This window comes from Colias eurytheme, chromosome 8, assembly GCF_061535395.1.
Source record: "Colias eurytheme isolate Ceu_HAF_F1 chromosome 8, ilColEury1 Martin Lab GWU primary, whole genome shotgun sequence".
Taxonomy (NCBI): Eukaryota; Metazoa; Arthropoda; class Insecta; order Lepidoptera; family Pieridae; genus Colias; species Colias eurytheme.
In genome coordinates, this window is record NC_142987.1 from 10,602,247 (window position 1) to 10,620,239 (window position 17,993).

At 34.5% G+C, this 17,993-nt stretch overlaps 2 protein-coding genes and 1 non-coding gene across 3 annotated transcripts; 2 read left to right on the forward strand and 1 right to left on the reverse strand.

The window, feature by feature from the left end:
* Positions 1–210: 210 nt before the first annotated feature.
* Positions 211–11,264, forward strand: LOC149906766 (hexosaminidase D-like). Its single transcript, XM_090104334.1, has 11 exons — positions 211–268; positions 345–399; positions 2,262–2,444; positions 2,934–3,131; positions 3,992–4,175; positions 5,645–5,799; positions 6,517–6,629; positions 7,219–7,319; positions 8,200–8,314; positions 10,313–10,399; positions 11,037–11,264. Exons 1-11 carry the CDS (start codon positions 261–263, stop codon positions 11,218–11,220), a joined length of 1,383 nt encoding a protein of 460 aa, XP_089960460.1. The 5' UTR covers positions 211–260; the 3' UTR covers positions 11,221–11,264.
* Positions 3,212–3,288, reverse strand: TRNAP-CGG (transfer RNA proline (anticodon CGG)). The gene is given in 2 exon segments: positions 3,212–3,247; positions 3,252–3,288. It is a non-coding gene; the product is annotated as a tRNA-Pro (tRNA).
* Positions 11,265–15,616: 4,352 nt separating the features above from the next.
* On the forward strand, positions 15,617–17,593 carry LOC149906768 (pancreatic triacylglycerol lipase-like). The gene is made up of 2 exons (XM_090104324.1): positions 15,617–15,770; positions 16,578–17,593. Exons 1-2 carry the CDS (start codon positions 15,662–15,664, stop codon positions 17,480–17,482), a joined length of 1,014 nt encoding a protein of 337 aa, XP_089960450.1. The 5' UTR covers positions 15,617–15,661; the 3' UTR covers positions 17,483–17,593.
* The last annotated feature ends 400 nt before the right edge of the window (positions 17,594–17,993 follow it).

A 17,993-nucleotide genomic window follows, 5' to 3' on the forward strand; every position in this document is an offset into this window, starting at 1 on the left:
TTTAAATGTTGACAATTTATTACCTACTTGTCTGACAATAATATTTAAATTTTAGCCTAAATAAAAAAAATATCATTTAAATAATTAAGCGTAAATATGTATTAAAATTAGACGAATGGTTTGAAATTTATTGAATAGCACTTATGATTTTAATATCACTGAACAGCACAATTGTAAAAAAAAAATATATTCTTATTAAAAAATATATTCGTATTTTTATAAACATAATATCCAGTTCCTCAATTAATCTTTAACTAACAATGGAGAGGTTTGTATTGCTCTTATTTTAAAATTTAAATAACAATTTCAATACACTTATAAATAAATCTACATATTTGTTTTAGAATAGTGCATTTTGACTTCAAAGGAGCACCTTTGAAAGTGTCGTATTTAGAAAAGGTAAGTTTCAGTTTAATTTTATTTTTATATACATTTCTTTTATACCTAGCTTTCGGTATTTCTTTAGAAATTTGCGGCACGAATTAAGGGGGGGGAGAAGAGGGAACGGGAGGGGGGAGGTAAGGGGAGACCCCCTATAAAGTGGGGGGGTGAGGAAACCCCCCCTTCTATTTTTTTTTTAATTTTTTTTGAGATTATATTTATACTAGCTTACCGCCCGCGGCTGCGCCCGCTTTGACTTAAACCTAATAAATTATATACTAAAACCTTCCTCTTGAATCACTCTATCTATTAAAAAAAACCGCATCAAAATCCGTTGCGTAGTTTGAAAGATTTAAGCATACAAAGGGACATAGGGATAGAGAAAGTGACTTTGTTTTATACTATGTAGTGATGTAGTTAGAAATATAACGAAGATTATGGGCTTTCTTGACTGCTCCGGCGCTGCAGAACGTGGCGCTTGCCCCCGTGTACCTCGTTGCAGGCAGGAGTCTTCACTCGCCTTCGTAGCTTCGGCTTTTTGGTCGCCTTTGGCGACCAGCCTCAGCCACTCCGGCTCGCTTGACTCTGCCTGCTCCTCAGCACACGCGGGCGCCACGCTCCTCCGCGCCTCCGACTTTTTAAATACACTCTAGTGTATGACAGACAAGTACCACGTGGAATCGGGGTGGACAGATTCGGTTCTGTGATTAACAATTTGTGTGCAATATACATACAATAAAAACATTTTTTTAAATATGTAATTATTTTTCAAATCTTGTATACATGTTTGATACAATTTACAATGGCAATGAATGGATCCATTTTATTTTTTTCCACCCATCGTCTCCACATACTCTATAATATTATTATCACCGAAGTTTGCTGGGTGGTTATAGTTATCTTTTTTAAAAAATCTTTTTACAACATGCCACTGGGACTCAAATGGGTCAGAGGCAACAAATGGGTTGTCTGGGTCTGAGTGATTAACTTTTTTATGAACATACCCATATTTCAAACAATCATATGCTCGCCAATAACCCGTATGAATTGTTGTCCCCTCAGCAACATGCTTTTGAATGAACTATGGTTTTTAATATGTACATTAAGACATTTGTTATCTCTTTCAAACACAATTCTTGTAGTTTTGTCAATGTAACTCAAACAATTTTGAACATAATCTCAAAAATTAAAAAAAAGATTTCTCTGTAATTACACGTTTCCGCACGAAAAGCCGCTAATGTATGTTTCGGGGCATCATTATCGATCGATAAAAATTAAATTCGCGCCGAAATTCGTGCCGCACGTTTCTAAAGTCAACCCTAGCTTTCTTTAGTAACTAGCTTTCCGCCCGCGGCTTCGCCCGCTTTGTCTAAAACATAGTAAATTAAGTATATACTGAAACCTTCCTCTTGAAAAAAAAAAAAACTGCATCAAAATCCGTTGCGTAGTTTAAAGATTTAAGCATACATAGGGACATAAGGACAGAGAAAGCGACTGTTTTATACTATGTAGTGATACTACTAGATAGTTCACATTCTCCAACTTACAACTTTTGTACTAGAATAACTTTTACTTGAATTTTAATAATAAGTACATTGTTTTTGCAAACTACCTACTGCTTAATTCAATAGTTTCTACCAATAAGAATAATTCACAATAATGAATACATGATAATTCACAATTATAAATATAGAATAATTCACAATAATAAATATATGATATTTTATTAATAAAAAAAGTGTGCTTGTTTCCTTTACAAATTAAAGACCTTATGAACAATAACTAATCACTACATTAAAGCTAATTTAATAAGACAAATTCTTAAGTTGGAATATTATGTTCAAATTCAAATTAATAAATTTTATGTTATTTATTTTCAGGTATTTAATCACATAAAATCATGGGGTGGTACGGGAATTCTAATAGAATGGGAAGACACATTTCCATATACAAAAGATTTGGTAGATTTTGGCAGTGTGAGGGGCTGTGGAGGGGACGGCATGTATTCACAACAAGATGTGCAAAATATCTTAATGTGCGCTAAAGCAAATGGCCTGGAAGTGGTATGTACTTATATATATTTAATAAATATTAACTAGCTTACCGCCCGCAGCCTTGCTTGCATTTAAAAAAAAAAACCTATTCCCGTTCCTTGACGATTTCTGGGATAAAAAAATAAAATTCAAGTTTCAAATTAAACTTCCGTGCCAAATGTTATTGTTATCGGTTCAGTAGTATTTGTGTGAAAGAGTAACAAACATACATACTCACAAACTTTAGCATTTATAATTTTAGTAGGATTATTATAGCTGTAATGTGATTTAAAGATAATATTGATGTCTATTGGAGCTCTGTAGATTTTGGAGTGAAGCTGTTTTACATCTGTTTAACTTCTGGGTGTTAATTATCAATATAAGTATTTATTTAAAATTATATATGTATGTTTATCAGCCATCTGGTTTCCATAACACAAGCGAAAGCTGAAAGGGATCAGATTGTGCCGTGTGTGAAAATTGTCCTGAAATATTTATTTATTTATTCAATTTCTACAGATACAACTGATCCAAACAATTGGTCACATGGAGTTTGTACTAAAGCACCCTCAGTGCATACACCTGCGGGAGTCCCCTCGTTCCCCAGCGGTGCTCTGCCCCACAAAACCAGAGGCTCTACGTCTTGTGTGTAACCTGCTTCAACAGACTTTGGAGGCGCAGCCGGATGCTAAGTATATACATATTGGCGCGGATGAGGTTAGTAACATGATATAACAACAAAATTTCTAAACATTAACGGCCTTAAATATAAATTTATAAAGAATAGAATAAATTCGATCACGAGGCGGGACTCGAACCCGCATCCTTTCGCGCCATTCCGGGGCGGATGCCTGACCAACTCGGCCACTCGTGACCCGCCAGAGCAATCGAATTTATTCTATTCCTTCAGTTTTATGTGTCTTAAGGCCTTACTAATAAAAATTTAAACAATGGATAAATTTCTACCGTTTTCTACCATAGCTGTGTCCTGCTCTTGCTCACATGAAACGTCAATCATAAAAATGAGACAGGTTATTGCAATAACTAATCCACTGCATAGCGAATGGGTAACATTTTATTAGTAAGACAGATAATACTTAAAATCATTCAATCCAATATTGGAATAGAAAAATGTGCAAATTTATGATAGACTCGGAATTTAGATGTAAAACTTTATTTTTCATAGGGTCATCAAGGTTTTTGAATCAGGTATAGGCTAGCAATAATAATCTGTGTGCATAATATATTATATTATTTTGATATATTTTATATTGAATAAAATCACAGATTAATAACAATAACAATATAATAAATTTGCAAAGTATACAATTAGTTACAGAAATATATAAGACTAGCTGTGCTCTGCGGTTTCACCAGCATTGCTCCGCTCCTATTGGTCTTAGAGAGATGATATAATATAGCCTTCCTCAATAAATGGGCTATCTAAAACCGAAAGAATTTTTCAAATCGGACCAGCAGTTCAAGAGATTAGCGCGTTCAAACAAACAAACTCTTCAGCTTTATAATATTAGTATAGATTATGAAACAAACTATATAAACATCTACATTTGTTCCAGGTATGGCATTCAGCAGTATGTCCAGATTGTCAAAGAAAAGCGTCCACACATAAGTACAAAGTGGCAGCTTTATATCTCGACCATATACGAGAAGTGGCGTTATTTGTTAAACGGTTTAGACCAAATATAACTATACTCATGTGGGATGATATGCTACGGCAGATGAGCGTTGAAACCCTGCAAGGTATGAATTTATTATTCATATAAATATATAATACTAGTTTCCGCCCGCGGCTTCGCCCGCGTTTTCAAAGAAAAACCTGTTCCCGTAGGATTTCCGGGATAAAACCTATCCTATGTCCTTTCTCGGGTATCTAAATATCTCTATACCAAATTTCATGCAAATTGGTTCAGTAGTTAAGGATTACAACTAGCTTACTCCGCGACTTCGCCCGCTTTATCTAAGGGCGGCTGTACACGGACCGCTCGAGCAGTCGCGACTGCTTCAAGCCGTCAACTGAGCGGTTTGTAGCGACAACCCGAGCAGTCAACTAAATGCTAAAACCTTCCTCTTGAATCACTCTAGTTTTGACGACGTGGTTGGCGCAGTGGTAAAGTAACTGCCTACTGAGCCGACGGTCCCGGGTTCGATCCCCGGTCAGGGCAAATATTTGTGTGATGAACTCAATTATTTGTTCTTGGGTTTGGGTGTTACTATCTATATATGTATTTATTAAATATTATATTTATCGTCGCCTAGTACCCACAACACAAGCCTTAATTGAGCTTACTGTGGGACTAGGTCGATTTGTGTAATAATGTCCTATAATATTTATTTATTATTTATTTATATTTATTTACTCTATTAAAAAATACACGTGTGGCACTCGGGGACTGCCGAGGTAAAGCTATTGCATGCTATGCCTTCAAGCCACACCTCCGCGCCCGTCGGAGTGGTGAGCGTGAGGTTTTTCGTTACTAAATTTCTGGATTCGGTCCCCTCGCTCAAGGCCCGCGATAGAAGCTATGCAATAGCTTAAAAACGCATCAAAATCCGTTGCGTAGTTTAAAGATTAGATAGAGATATAGGGACAGCAAAAGCTACTTTGTTTTATACTATGTAGTGAAGAGCAAATATCTCAAAATGCCTTAATTATTGTCTTTTTGCACAACTCCCTTCTTCAACTATCTTACTATATTATAAAACTCAAAGGTGACTGATATAGTGATCTATCAACGCACAGCCCAAACCACTGTACGTATCGGGCTGAAATTTGGCATGCAGGTAGATGTTAGGACGTAGGCATCCGCTAAGAAAGGATTTCGCAAAATTCTTGCGGGAACGGGGAAAAACGGGGATGCACGTGCAAAGTCGTGGACGGAAATTAGTCTTACTATATTATTTAACCTGAAGTATCAACCACACTATATGAATAAATCTCTAAAAAGATTATGTTTGTGCCAGTTTAATTTAATTTATAATGAATTGTATTATTGTAGTAATCTTATATATAAAAATGAATCGCAAAATGTGTTGGTAAGCGCATAACTCGAGAACGGCTGAACCGATTTCGATAATTCTTTTTTTATTATATTCCTTGAAGTACTAGGATGGTTCTTATGTAGAGAAAAAATAAATATTATGTACCACGGGCGAAGCCGGGGCGGACCGCTAGTAGTAAATATAAATAAAAAATAAATAAATATTTACAGCATACAACCTTCGAGATTTAATACAACCAGTACTATGGAACTATAACACTACGGAACATTTCCAAATTGAGAAGCCTCTATGGGACAAATACGTTCCTATTTTCACTGATGTATGGGCAGGTTCCGCTTTTAAAGGCGCTAATGGCAGTAGTCAGGTATGTTTGTATGTTTGTCCCGGTAACAGTCAGAAACAAATAATTTGATTTTGATGAAATTTGAATTAGCAAGGAATGTGTATGACTGGAATCAGTGTTGTTTTTAATAGTTTTGACTGACCGGTTGGCTTGGTGGTAGTGGCCCTGCGTTCCAAGCAAGAGGTCGTGGGTTCGATCCCCACCCGGGGTAAATATTTGTGTGGTGAATATAGATGTTTGCCCTGTGTCTGGGTGTTAATTATCTATATATAAGTATTTATTTAAAATTATATATGTATGTTTATCAGCCATCTGGTTTCCATAACACAAGCAAAAGCTTAGTATGGGATCAGATCGTTCCGTGTGAAAATTGTCCCGAAAATATTTATTTATAGTTTTAATTATTTATTCAGTAAAAGTGTGATTAGATTTACTGGATGTAAGATTGAATTAAAAATTGGATACCATTCGAAAACTATGTACTACAAATTTTCATCATTCTTGTATCAGGATATACATTATTCTTTAGTTACTAAAATTCAATAAAAAAATAGTATGCAGTAAGTAACTTAATCCTTTTAGCTGAAATACCTGAAAGTAAATAAGGATAAAGTAATAAGTTTTTTTTTATTGGTTGACAGATGCATTCATTTATTTATTCATTGATTCATCGATTCACTGATGCATTTATGAAATGATTCATTTGTTCTGATTATAAGGTTTGTATAATATTTTCAGGTGTTATCGCCAGTGAGTCGATATGTGAGCAATCAAGAAGCATGGTGCAGGGCGATTACACGAAAACCAGATAGCATAAGATTTGTTGGTGTTATATTAACAGGGTGGTCGAGGTTATATTACTGTTTATTTTTATTATTTAATGATAGATTTCCGCACGCGGCTTTGCCCGTTTAGACTTAAGAAATTCCTATGGGAATGAGATAATACATCGCGACAAAAAGGAACCAATATAACTCTGTGGTCTCTTATCTGGCAATCACAAAAATAAATAAATAAATGAACACTTTGAAGTCGCGGGCGGAAATCTAGTTTTATAAGTTAAAAAATTCTGAAAATCACGATTCAATAAGGTATAAAGTGTACAAAGATTGAAAGATCAAGCTAATAACAGTGTATTAAATAGGATATTAACACAACTAACTCACATTTGATATGTAAAAACTATTTGATGAAACAAATAAAAGGCTTATGGTAATAACAACATATTTTTGACGTGACAACGTCTTATAATTCGATAGAGCCGGCTGCACGCACGAAAAAACATGACTCATGCGGCGTTACCTCGCTCTGAGGCGTTCCATGTAAGGCTTGAAGTGCAAGCGAGAGCGCGGAACGAGCGACAAAGAAGCACAATCGGACGTTGTCACGTTCAACTATCGTCAGTAAACAGACTTTACAGACAACCAATTTTTTTTACAGATACGATCACTACGCTACATTATGTGAACTGCTGCCCGTATCTTTGCCAAGTTTGTTCAGCTGTCTGAAAGTGTGGATGAGGCCAGACGCTACTGAAAGTGGTAAGTAAAAAAAATTGGTTGTTTGTAAAGTAGGTTTACGATCGAGATGTTTACGTGATAACGTCTTATTGGTGGCAGCGCTCGAGATGAGACGGGAGATCGGTCCGTCTCTCTCTCGTTAAACCTGCGATCGCGCTCGTGAGGTTTTGGTGTGACACAAGTTTCTGAACATGTCATCCGACTAAAACGATTTTAAAAACGTTATCACGTTAATATAGAAAATAAACTAACATTTAACAAACTGTTTACGCATGAATTCACACAAACAATTAATTTTGCGGCATAAAGTAGACACATGATAGGATAGCATACCACAATTTGAACTAAATATAGTATCCGATAAATAGGATAAAAATATAACAGAGTTAAGCTTATTTGGTAATATCAAAAAAATTAAAAAAAATTTTTTCGATTATGCCTGTGTTCATTCTCAATTCTTTATTCTTTATTTTGACGTTACGTTATAATTGCATTCAATGTCAAACCATATACATTTTTTTTCTATTTATTTAACTAGATTTCATTTAGAAGCGTATTTGAACAGAGCTGTTACAACTCTACAAATATCCATAACTACTATTACATACTACATATACTACATAATATTATAAATGCGAAAGTAACTCTGTCTGTCTGTTACTCAATCACGCCTAAACTACAGAACCAATTTTCATGAAATTTGGTATAGAGATATTTTGATACCCGAGAAAGGACATAGGCTACTTTTTATCCCGGGAACATGACGCAATCCCGGAAATCCCACGGGAACGGGAACAATGCGGGTTTTTCTTTGATTGCGCGGGTGAAGCCGCGGGCGGAAACCTAGTACGCAATAAAAGCTTTCTTTAAAATAAACTTACGTTTATACTTTTATTTTCAGAAGCAGTAAGCGACGTGTTATCCGAAAATGAATGGAGTGGTATCGAATTAGCTCGTTGCATTCATTCGTTCGTGATGCTACGCGAACGTTGCGGGCAACTGTTGCATGGAGATGCGTTAGTATTTTATTTGATAATAATTGATTTGTTTATTTATTCATTTATGCATTGAAAAATGAAAATGAAAAATTATTTATTTCAGCAAAAACACAGTAGGTAACAAAACAAATTTAAAAGTATAAGAATTTGCTGTCGCTTATTATACAATATAATTATTAACATTGATTCATTCCTTAATTTATTTATTGATTCATGAGTAAAATAATCATGATTGATATGTTGCTTGATTGATTGAATGAATGGAGTGGTATCGAATTAGCTCGTTGCATTCACTCGTTCGTGATGCTTCGGGAACGTTGCGGGCAACTGTTGCATGGAGATGCGTTAGTATTTACAAAATAATTCCTGTATTTATTTATTCGCACATTTATTGATTCATTGATAATCCAATTCCTTTATTCATTGATTCATTGGGTATTTATTACACATTGTCTTATTTATATACTGATTTATTTATTAACAGATTCCTAGTTAACAATTCTAGACATTAATCAATTAGAAATTTAGTCAATAATGAATTATTGATTTATTTGGTCTTCGTTTTTATTTATACATTGATTCATAAATTTATTGGTCGATTTATTTATTTGTTTACTCGGTAATCTGCTACGAATGTAAAACGTAATATTATGTTACAGTTAGGGATGTAACGATACATGATTTTGCCGATACGATACCGATACCGATATTTGTAGTAATGTATCGGCGATACCGATACCGATACCGATATCGATGGCTTGGTAGAAAAATAAATAGTGAATTATGCATAAAAAGTTACCAACATTTAACAGAGACAACTGTTAATCGTATTCTTTTAAATAAAAATGCCAAATCAAAAAACAACAAAACCATTTATTTTAGTATTATTATTTTACGAAGTCAGTTAAACTTTAAGTAATACACATACAATCGATACCTAATAAAAGTTTACTATTGGTAGAGTTTTTTCAGAAAACAAAGTGCGCACGCGCGGGCGGCCTCCCGCATCGTTCATGGGGCGCGGGTTTTTGAATTATTTGATATCAAAAAAATTGGTTGTTTGTAAAGTAGGTTTACGATCGAGATGTTTATGTGATAACATAATGCAGTGGCAGCGCTCGAGATGAAACGGGAGATCGGTCCGTCTCTCTCTCGTTATACCTGCGATCGCGCTCGTGAGGTTTTGGTGTGACACAAGTTTATGAACATGTCACCCGACTAAAACGATTTTAAAAACGTTATCACGTTAAAAATTAAAAAAATTCAAAATTATTTATTTCTTTCCTTTACATAAACAAATTTGTGATTGGAACACTCCTAGTAAGCAAATAAAGTGCTTGTGTCAGGAGGTTCCGCTCTTCCTTAACACTATTACAGAAACAGAAATAAAACAATATGAATGAATACAATGCAAAAACATAAAAGAAAAGAAAGAATTTAATAAAAAAATATCGGTATCGGTTGATTTATTATCGGCGATACCGATATATCGGCTTGCCGATATATCGGCCGATATATCGGTATCGGTATCGGTATCGTTACATCCCTAGTTACAGTTAAGCATGACCCTATTTACAGAGTGTTAACCTTAAATAAATATTAAATACTAGCTGCGCTCCGCGGTTTCACCCACGTGGCTCCCGCGTTGTACTTAGCGTGATGATATATAGCCTATAGCCTTCCTCGATAAATGGGCTATCTAACACCGAAAGAATTTTTCAAATCGGACCAGTAGTTCCTGAGATTAGCGCGTTCAAAATAAACAAACAAACTCTTCAGCTTTGTAATATTAGTATTGATTTTATAATTAACTAGCTTCCGCCCACGACTTTGTACGTGCATCCCCGTTTTTCCCCGTTCCCGCAAGAATTTCGGAAAATCCTTTCTTAGCGGATGCCTACGTCCTAACCTACCTGCATGCCAAATTTCAGCCCGATACGTCCAGTGGTTTGGGCTGTGCGTTGATAGATCACTATATCAGTTACCTTTGAGTTATATATAGATATGTTGTTACAGAGTAGCGACATGGTTAAACCCGTGGCAGATACAAAACGGCTTCACCAGTCCGGTACAAGTGGAGAGTTTAGCGAACGCTTCGCATGCGTAAGTATTCAATACTAGATTTCCGCCCGCGGCTTCGCCTGCGTTTTCAAAGAAAAACTCGCATAGTTCCCGTTCCCGTGGGATTTCCGGGATAAAACCTATCCTATGTGTTAATCCAAGTTACCCTCTATATGTGTGCTAAATTTCATTGTAATCGGTTCAGTAGTTTTTACATCCATACTTACAAACTTTCGCCTTTATAATAGTAGTAGGATGACCAGCTTTTACCAGCGGTTTTGTTCGTATAAAATGTTGTTATTCCTATTAAAGTATAGCCTTTAGGCGTCTTTATACTGCATCCTTATGTGTCATCCTTAAAATTGTTATATTTCAAGCTCTAGTTTTGTGTATATTAGAATAATCAATTGCTTGTTCTTTTAAGCCAAGTTTATATAGGTTTTGTTGAATAATAATCATACGTATTTTGACAGACAATATTTTTTACCATTATTATAGTCTTTTTAAAAAATGTTACCACATATTTTATATGCGTTGGTTACAAAACATAATATAAATAAAATTAAATGTATCAAATCCGACAAAATTAAGACGCAAATTAAGAAACTAGATCAGCATTAATATTCATCACATTTTTAAATTAAGCCTTTCAATTTAAATAGAAATCCTTTTCTTACAGCCTACTCATAGACTTAAAAGGCCTACACACGGAAACTAAACGCCAACTGGAGCTAGTTACTGGCCCGAGAAGTTCGCAAGAGTGGATGGGGAGTTTCTTCGATACAATACTAAAACAAGTAGAAGAGTTGAACAGAGTGGCCACTGTGAGGCGAGATACTAGCGCCAGTGTGAAACCGTTGTAGTGGAATTGTGAAAATTGAGATAGTGACTAGCGCTAGTACAAAATTTTGTATGGGACTTATCAAGATGATTGCCGGGCGAACTAGCTTGTGAAAATTGAGATAGTGACTAGCGCTAGCCATTGAGATAATATTACTACGTATGGAGGAGACACCACGAACAAAATCTGTGCGCCATTTTTTTGCTCTTACTAAGTTTTAAAAATTATTATCTGGTTAGGTACTTACCGATAAAAGTTATTCCTTTGCACTTTTCCGTATTACTTGTATTATTTGTGCAATATCGTAACACACACGAAGGCATATTTGATGCGTTTCACTTTAAAACAAATAAAAAATGAGCATGCAGTTACGCCATATGGCGTATGTTGAGCGGAGTAAAGTGATGTAGGCGGTGTCGTCTCCATATGTATATCTCAATGGCGCTAGCACAAAATTTTGTAACGCTATGGGACTTTTCAAGATAACTGCCGGGCGAGGTAGCTTGTGTGAAAGTAGAAATAAGATGAAGAAATAAAAAAATGTGTGCGTGTACTAGTGTACACACGTAAGAAGTGAAACTTCTTTATGGCCTTATTTTTCAAAAAATAATTTACTATATGCAACTTTACAGAAATCCGTCGAATCACGCGTGGTAGGGATAAGAAAAAGATGGCGCGTAACGGAAAAATGTTACACTAAATTTTTTTCCAACCCCGATGAAGAAGTTTCACTTCAATAAATAAATAAGACTATGAAATGTTCAGAATAAGACTGTTGAAAATGGATAAGACCCCAGAAAAAGTGTTAAGAATTGGTAAAATAATTAAAAGTGTGAATATTGCCTACTATGGGGCAAAATACTTCCCCCAGTATGAAACTATATCGTAGTGGGAATTGGGTGAGAGTCAAGTGGAAGCGTGACTAGCGCCAGTAACTAGCGTATACTTTAAAACTTGCAAATATCCACACAATTTTTTCAGAGTTATTTAGAATAGATAGTTGTAAGCCCCAGAATTAAATATATGCGTCAACAATAAGATTATAGAAAAAAAAAGACATTAAAAACTTCAGATAGTGATAGCTGTAGTTTTAGTGAGAGATCAATGTAGCAATAATATGCTCATATCATCAGAATGGATAGTTTCTGCATCCTTAATGTTAAATTTAAAAGCATATGAATTTATTCTGCATTAGATAGGAGAGGAACTGGCGCTAGTAAAAATAGTAAAGAAAATATATCTATTGATTTGTGTTCCTAGAAAATAGATTTTTATTTATTTATTTATTTATTTATTTATTCATTTATTCAGGAAAACATTTACAATTTTTTGTTCAACACAAGCTTTTTATTTTCAATAAAACTACCTGTAAACTGTTTACAAGATGTATATATAAGCAAGCAAACCTAAATAAATGAATTATTGAAAGTTCTAAACATAGTTTGTTTTTTTTTTTGTACTAAACGAGCCTTTTGTAGTTATTCTTCATTGAATTATATTATACTAGCTTACCGCCCGCGGCTTCGCCCGCTTTGTCTAAAACCTAATAAATTATATACTTAAACCTTTCTCTTAATATACTTAAACCCTCTATCTATTAAAAAAAACAGCATCAAAATCCGTCGCGTAGTTTTAGAGATTTAAGCATACAATGTCCCTACATAGGGACAGAGAAAGCGACTTTGTTTTATACTAGTTATGTAGTGATTATTTTGAATTAAAGAAATAATATAACCACTTGTTTTATTTACCGCGGAAACATTTATTTTCAAAGCTTACATAAAGATATTTCATAGTTTATCACCAAAAATTCGACACAGAATAAGAAATATTTGTCAAAAATTTCAAATAAAATAGTAGAATCTAAAAGCATCAACAAAAAATTCTTTAGTCTGTAAAGCTTTACAGGATTGTTACTTCGATGTAATCCTGTAAAGTTTTACAGACTTAAGGATTTTTAAGACATGAATGCAGCCGCGGGAATCAGCTAGTACATATAAAAACTAAAGCACTTGTGACTTGTCCCCTTACGGCGTATGGGGCAAATAAATTTCACATTCATTTCACCCATAGTTTATCTAATTAGAACGTTTTACCGCGCACGAACCCGCTTGCAAGATCAATGTAAATTTTCATCCAAATCCGTCCAATAGTTATTATTACATGAAAGAGTAACAAACGTCCATACATCCATCCATACACCCATTGATCCAATTAAAAACTTCCGCGTTTATAATATTTGTATGGTAGTAGTTACCATTAGTTGTGAATGTGACGATTATTTTTTTAACTTACCATCCTAACCGTGGGTCGCGTCGTCTTTTCGACCTTATAGGACACCTTACTAAACAGAATAATAATTGTAACTTTGTAAGACTGAAAAGGTAATAAATTTCGACCAAAGAAGGCTACATACCCACCCATAATCACTACATACTAGGTATAATACGTATACTTAAATCTTCAAAACTACGTAAAGTGGTTCTTGAGGATAGCTTTTCTTAATTTGTGAAATTTCCTACAAAGCGGGCGAAGCTGCGCGCAGAAAGCTAGTTATTTATAAATTTTAAATACCTTTTAAGTATTCGCCTACATCAGCAGCATTATTAAATACTAGCTTTCCGCCTGCGGCTTCGCCCGCGTTTTCAAAGAAAAACCCGCATAGTTCCCGTTCCCGTGGGATTTCCGGGATAAAACCTAGCCTATGTTACTCGTGGATAATGTAGCTTTCGAATGGTGAAAGAATTTTTAAAATCGGTCCAGTAGTTTATGAGCCTATTCATTACAATCAAACAAACAAACAAAGTTTTCCTCTTTATAATATTAGTGTAGATACTTAGTGTAGATATAAAAATCTCATTTATAATACGCAAAAAACAATACCCAATCTAACCTAAGCGTATAAATTACCTAATTAAGATAAATTACGAAATCACTCAAATAAAGAGCAAAAACAATAAAAGAGAGCGTCAAGGATTAAGATAAAGGGAGGAACGGTTCTAGAAGCTTTGCTGGCCTTTTTTAGATAAACAGAATAAAACAGGAACGTCCGATAATCGGCCTTCCAACTAGTAATTAACTGGCTTAATCGGACTGCCGATAAAAGTTTTTAATTGACTTTTCGCGCGCCCCGACACCTTTCTCGTTAATCTTCATCTGAGTAGGGTTAGGAAATTCCGTTATTTTCTAACTAAAGGTAAAAAGCTCGTGAAGAATTTTACAGTTTCCAGACTTGCAAACAAGATCGCTTTGACTTCGTAAAATCTGGAATATTTGTGCAAACTATTTTATCTTGAAGGTTTATTTTTTATTAAACTTATATCGTGTAGTTGACATGTACATACCTACATTGATTCTACGCATGAACTGTTAAAAGGCAGACGGCTTGACACAGTTGTTTTCGAATTTATCATACTAATAGATTATCTTTGAAAGCCTTGAAGTTTAACAAGCCCCTCTTAGTAAAGCATGCATCTTAAGTTTCTCTAAGAACAAATTCTAGGAACTCCCAGATGACATAATTTTCTATTAATCTTTTAGGAGTTGATAATTAATATTTAAAATAAGTCATTGTTATTTGAAACAGATAGGTAGCTACAGAGCTGTACCTATCTGTTTCAAATAAAATGATCTGTTTTATAATAATATTATATAGATTACATTAGTAGGTATCTATTTATAGTACTTTAATCCTCTTTATAAATACGAAAGGGGCAACCCTATTCCCAAACTGATAATAGCTTTCTGAGAACTATTTTCTTTTGTCCAAGTGCTAAGTGAATTACGTAAAAAGGAAATGTGGGTGTATGTAACTCAATGTTATTTCTGGCAATTTTACGAGAGAATGTCTCAATAATAAACTTGAAATGAATATAAAAGATTATGAATTAGTAACACATCGATCGGTAATTCTTAATTTTAATACATACATACTAATAATTAAACCTAAATGAATGTAAAATTCTCGTATTACAATGTTTTTAACCATAAACCGCTGAAACTGCTCTACCGATTTTAATGAAATCTTTTGTACAGTTGGTATTTATCTTATTTCTATACCTACTCCGAGGTGATTAGTGTGTTTGGAGAACAACGTATAAAAATACGATCCAATAATCAAGAATCTGTTAAATGTAACAAAAAATAAAAACAAAACGTTTCCAGTTTATATATCTTCTTAAAAACACTATTGACTATAAAATACATATATGAATAGTCTGAATCACTGTATATTTTACTTCCAAATTGGGCTGTTGAAGGAACTCAAGTTACTCACGTTAGTCTCATGGCTCTTATATTCACGAACAAGCCAATACGTCGTATTTGTAGATCATACATATTCATATACCAATAAAATCGATAGAGGAAGAAAATAATTAGGATATTATTACGAAACAGATGCGTAAGCGCATATAACATATTTCATTTATCTCTTGACCGTTGACACGGCCGGACGCCTATCAATGGCATTATTTATATTTTTAATTTGTGCCTTTACTGTAATTGTGAATGCAAATTGGCAATCCGATTATGGGCCGTTCAAGAACGTCCTGTACTCAAAGTGGATTACATGTAAGTCTTAAATAATAAATATTAAATAGTAAGCACACAATATTAGTATTAGAGTCTCTAATAAACTCTCCCTAATCTAGAGCTTTTAAAGATAGATAGTTCTTACAAGAAAACTGTTAAAGTAATTGTGCTTTGCTTAAAGGTATGTAAAAACGATGACTGTCATAAATTTAAATAATTAAAAAGATAGAAAAATTCTTGGAATGTTTATATCGAATAAACATTCCAAGAATTTTTCTTTGTAATAAAGATTTCAGTTGAAACAATCGCGTTATAAGAATGGAATTGTTTTGTTTGTTTACATTTACCGGAAACGTCAGAGATGATAATAAATTTATGTAATAAATCGTGTATTATATTGTTTAAATTGTATTGTTCATAATCCATACTAATATTATAAATGCGAAAGTAACTCTGTCTGTCTGTCTGTCTGTTACTCAATCACGCCTGAACTACTGAACCAATTTGCATGAAATTTGGTATAGATATATTTTGATACCCGAGAAAGGACATAGGATAGGTTTTATCTCGGAAATCCTACGGGAACGGGTTTTTCTCTGAAAACGCGGGCGAAGCCGCGGGCGGAAAGCTAGTACTTTATATACATATTTTTTGGCTTTTTATAGAATTTAGACATTTTGCATGGAGATTTCGTAGTTTCAAGTCTCAGTGCTATGAGATTGTTGGAGCCCTCTTTTCATAAATTTTACAAATAAAATTTACATTTTAATTACATACTAAGTTAAGATCTTCGGTGGTAAGATAATATTTGTGGTGGTAAAGCGAAATGAAACCTTCATTTTTCAGGTGACCATAGCAAAAAGCTTGACCAAGACGTCAGCGAAACAGAACTCTACTTCTATGATTTCCAAAACGACTTTAACGTTAGCTACAAAATAAACAATGCTGTTGATTCAATTACCAGATATTATAACTTGGACGTAACAAGACAAATCAAGTTCTTTGTACCGGGCTATAAGTCGCATATCAGTAGAAATGCACCAGAACTTATAAGACAATCTTTTAAACAAATTCCTAACGTCTACCTCATTATAATAGACCATTCTATATACACGTCATCAAGAGAAGGAAATCGGAAGAGCTATGAGCGATCAGTCTTCTATTCCTACTACATAGCAAAAGCACTAGCCAAAGTACTAGCTGACTTCAGAAATGTTGGATTCCCGTCCCTAAACATTCATTGTATTGGTCACAGCTTGGGCAGTCAAATTCTAGGATACGCTGGTTTCATTTATTTCGATTTGACAGCAGAAAAAGTGTGGAGAATCACTGGTATCGATCCAGCTGGTCCTTGTTTCTCTAATAGTTTGATAGAAGAGCAACTACGGTCAGGGGCTGCAGATTACGTGGAAGTTTTCCATTGTAACGCTGGTGGTCTGGGCACTACGAGCGTCCTGGCTGATATCGACTTCTTTTTAAACGACGGAAAGGTACAACCGCATTGTCATGTTGGAATTATTCCGGGCTATGGTGAGTCGGACGCAGCGAGATGCAGCCACAAGTCTTGCGTTCGATATTGGACCTATAGCATAAATAACCCAGGGTCGTTTTTGGCGTGGAGGTGCGATTCTTACAGAGACTTTGCTAGTGGTAAATGTGCAGGGAATGAAGTGGCGATAGCTGGGTATACGAATCCTGGCAACACGTCTGGTGTGTTTTACGCGTCCACTGAGACTTACGGTGTTTTATAATTTAATAATATTTTAAGTGTTGTGTAAATTAAAGTGAAATGAAATGAAACAGAATTGAGTGAAGATTTAATATTTTTAATGAGTTACCACATATGTAGAGTTTGAGAGGCTGCACGTACCTATGTAGCGTTTACAGTGTATTTTGATTACTCTATAATCTATCTAAGTATGTATTTAATAATTATTAATCTCAATTCTCTGTACAAAATATGCAAACAAATATTAAACTCATTCTAACATTTAACACGCACGTATACCTTAAAGTTTAAACACCTTTTACTATTTAAACATTTTGCTCGGCATTTCCATTCTAATTTAACATGTTATTTAGTGGGTCACTTTAAAGTTTCGCAATCAGACAATCCCTGTTCCTGGTCCTATTAAGAGGGATCATTGAAATATTTGTACCTCCAAAACGTCATTTATTCATTCAATTTGAGTTCCGGACGTTGCCTAATGAGGTTGCTCCTTGCTCTAGGAATGTGATATTAAGATGCCCCTACTAGCTGTT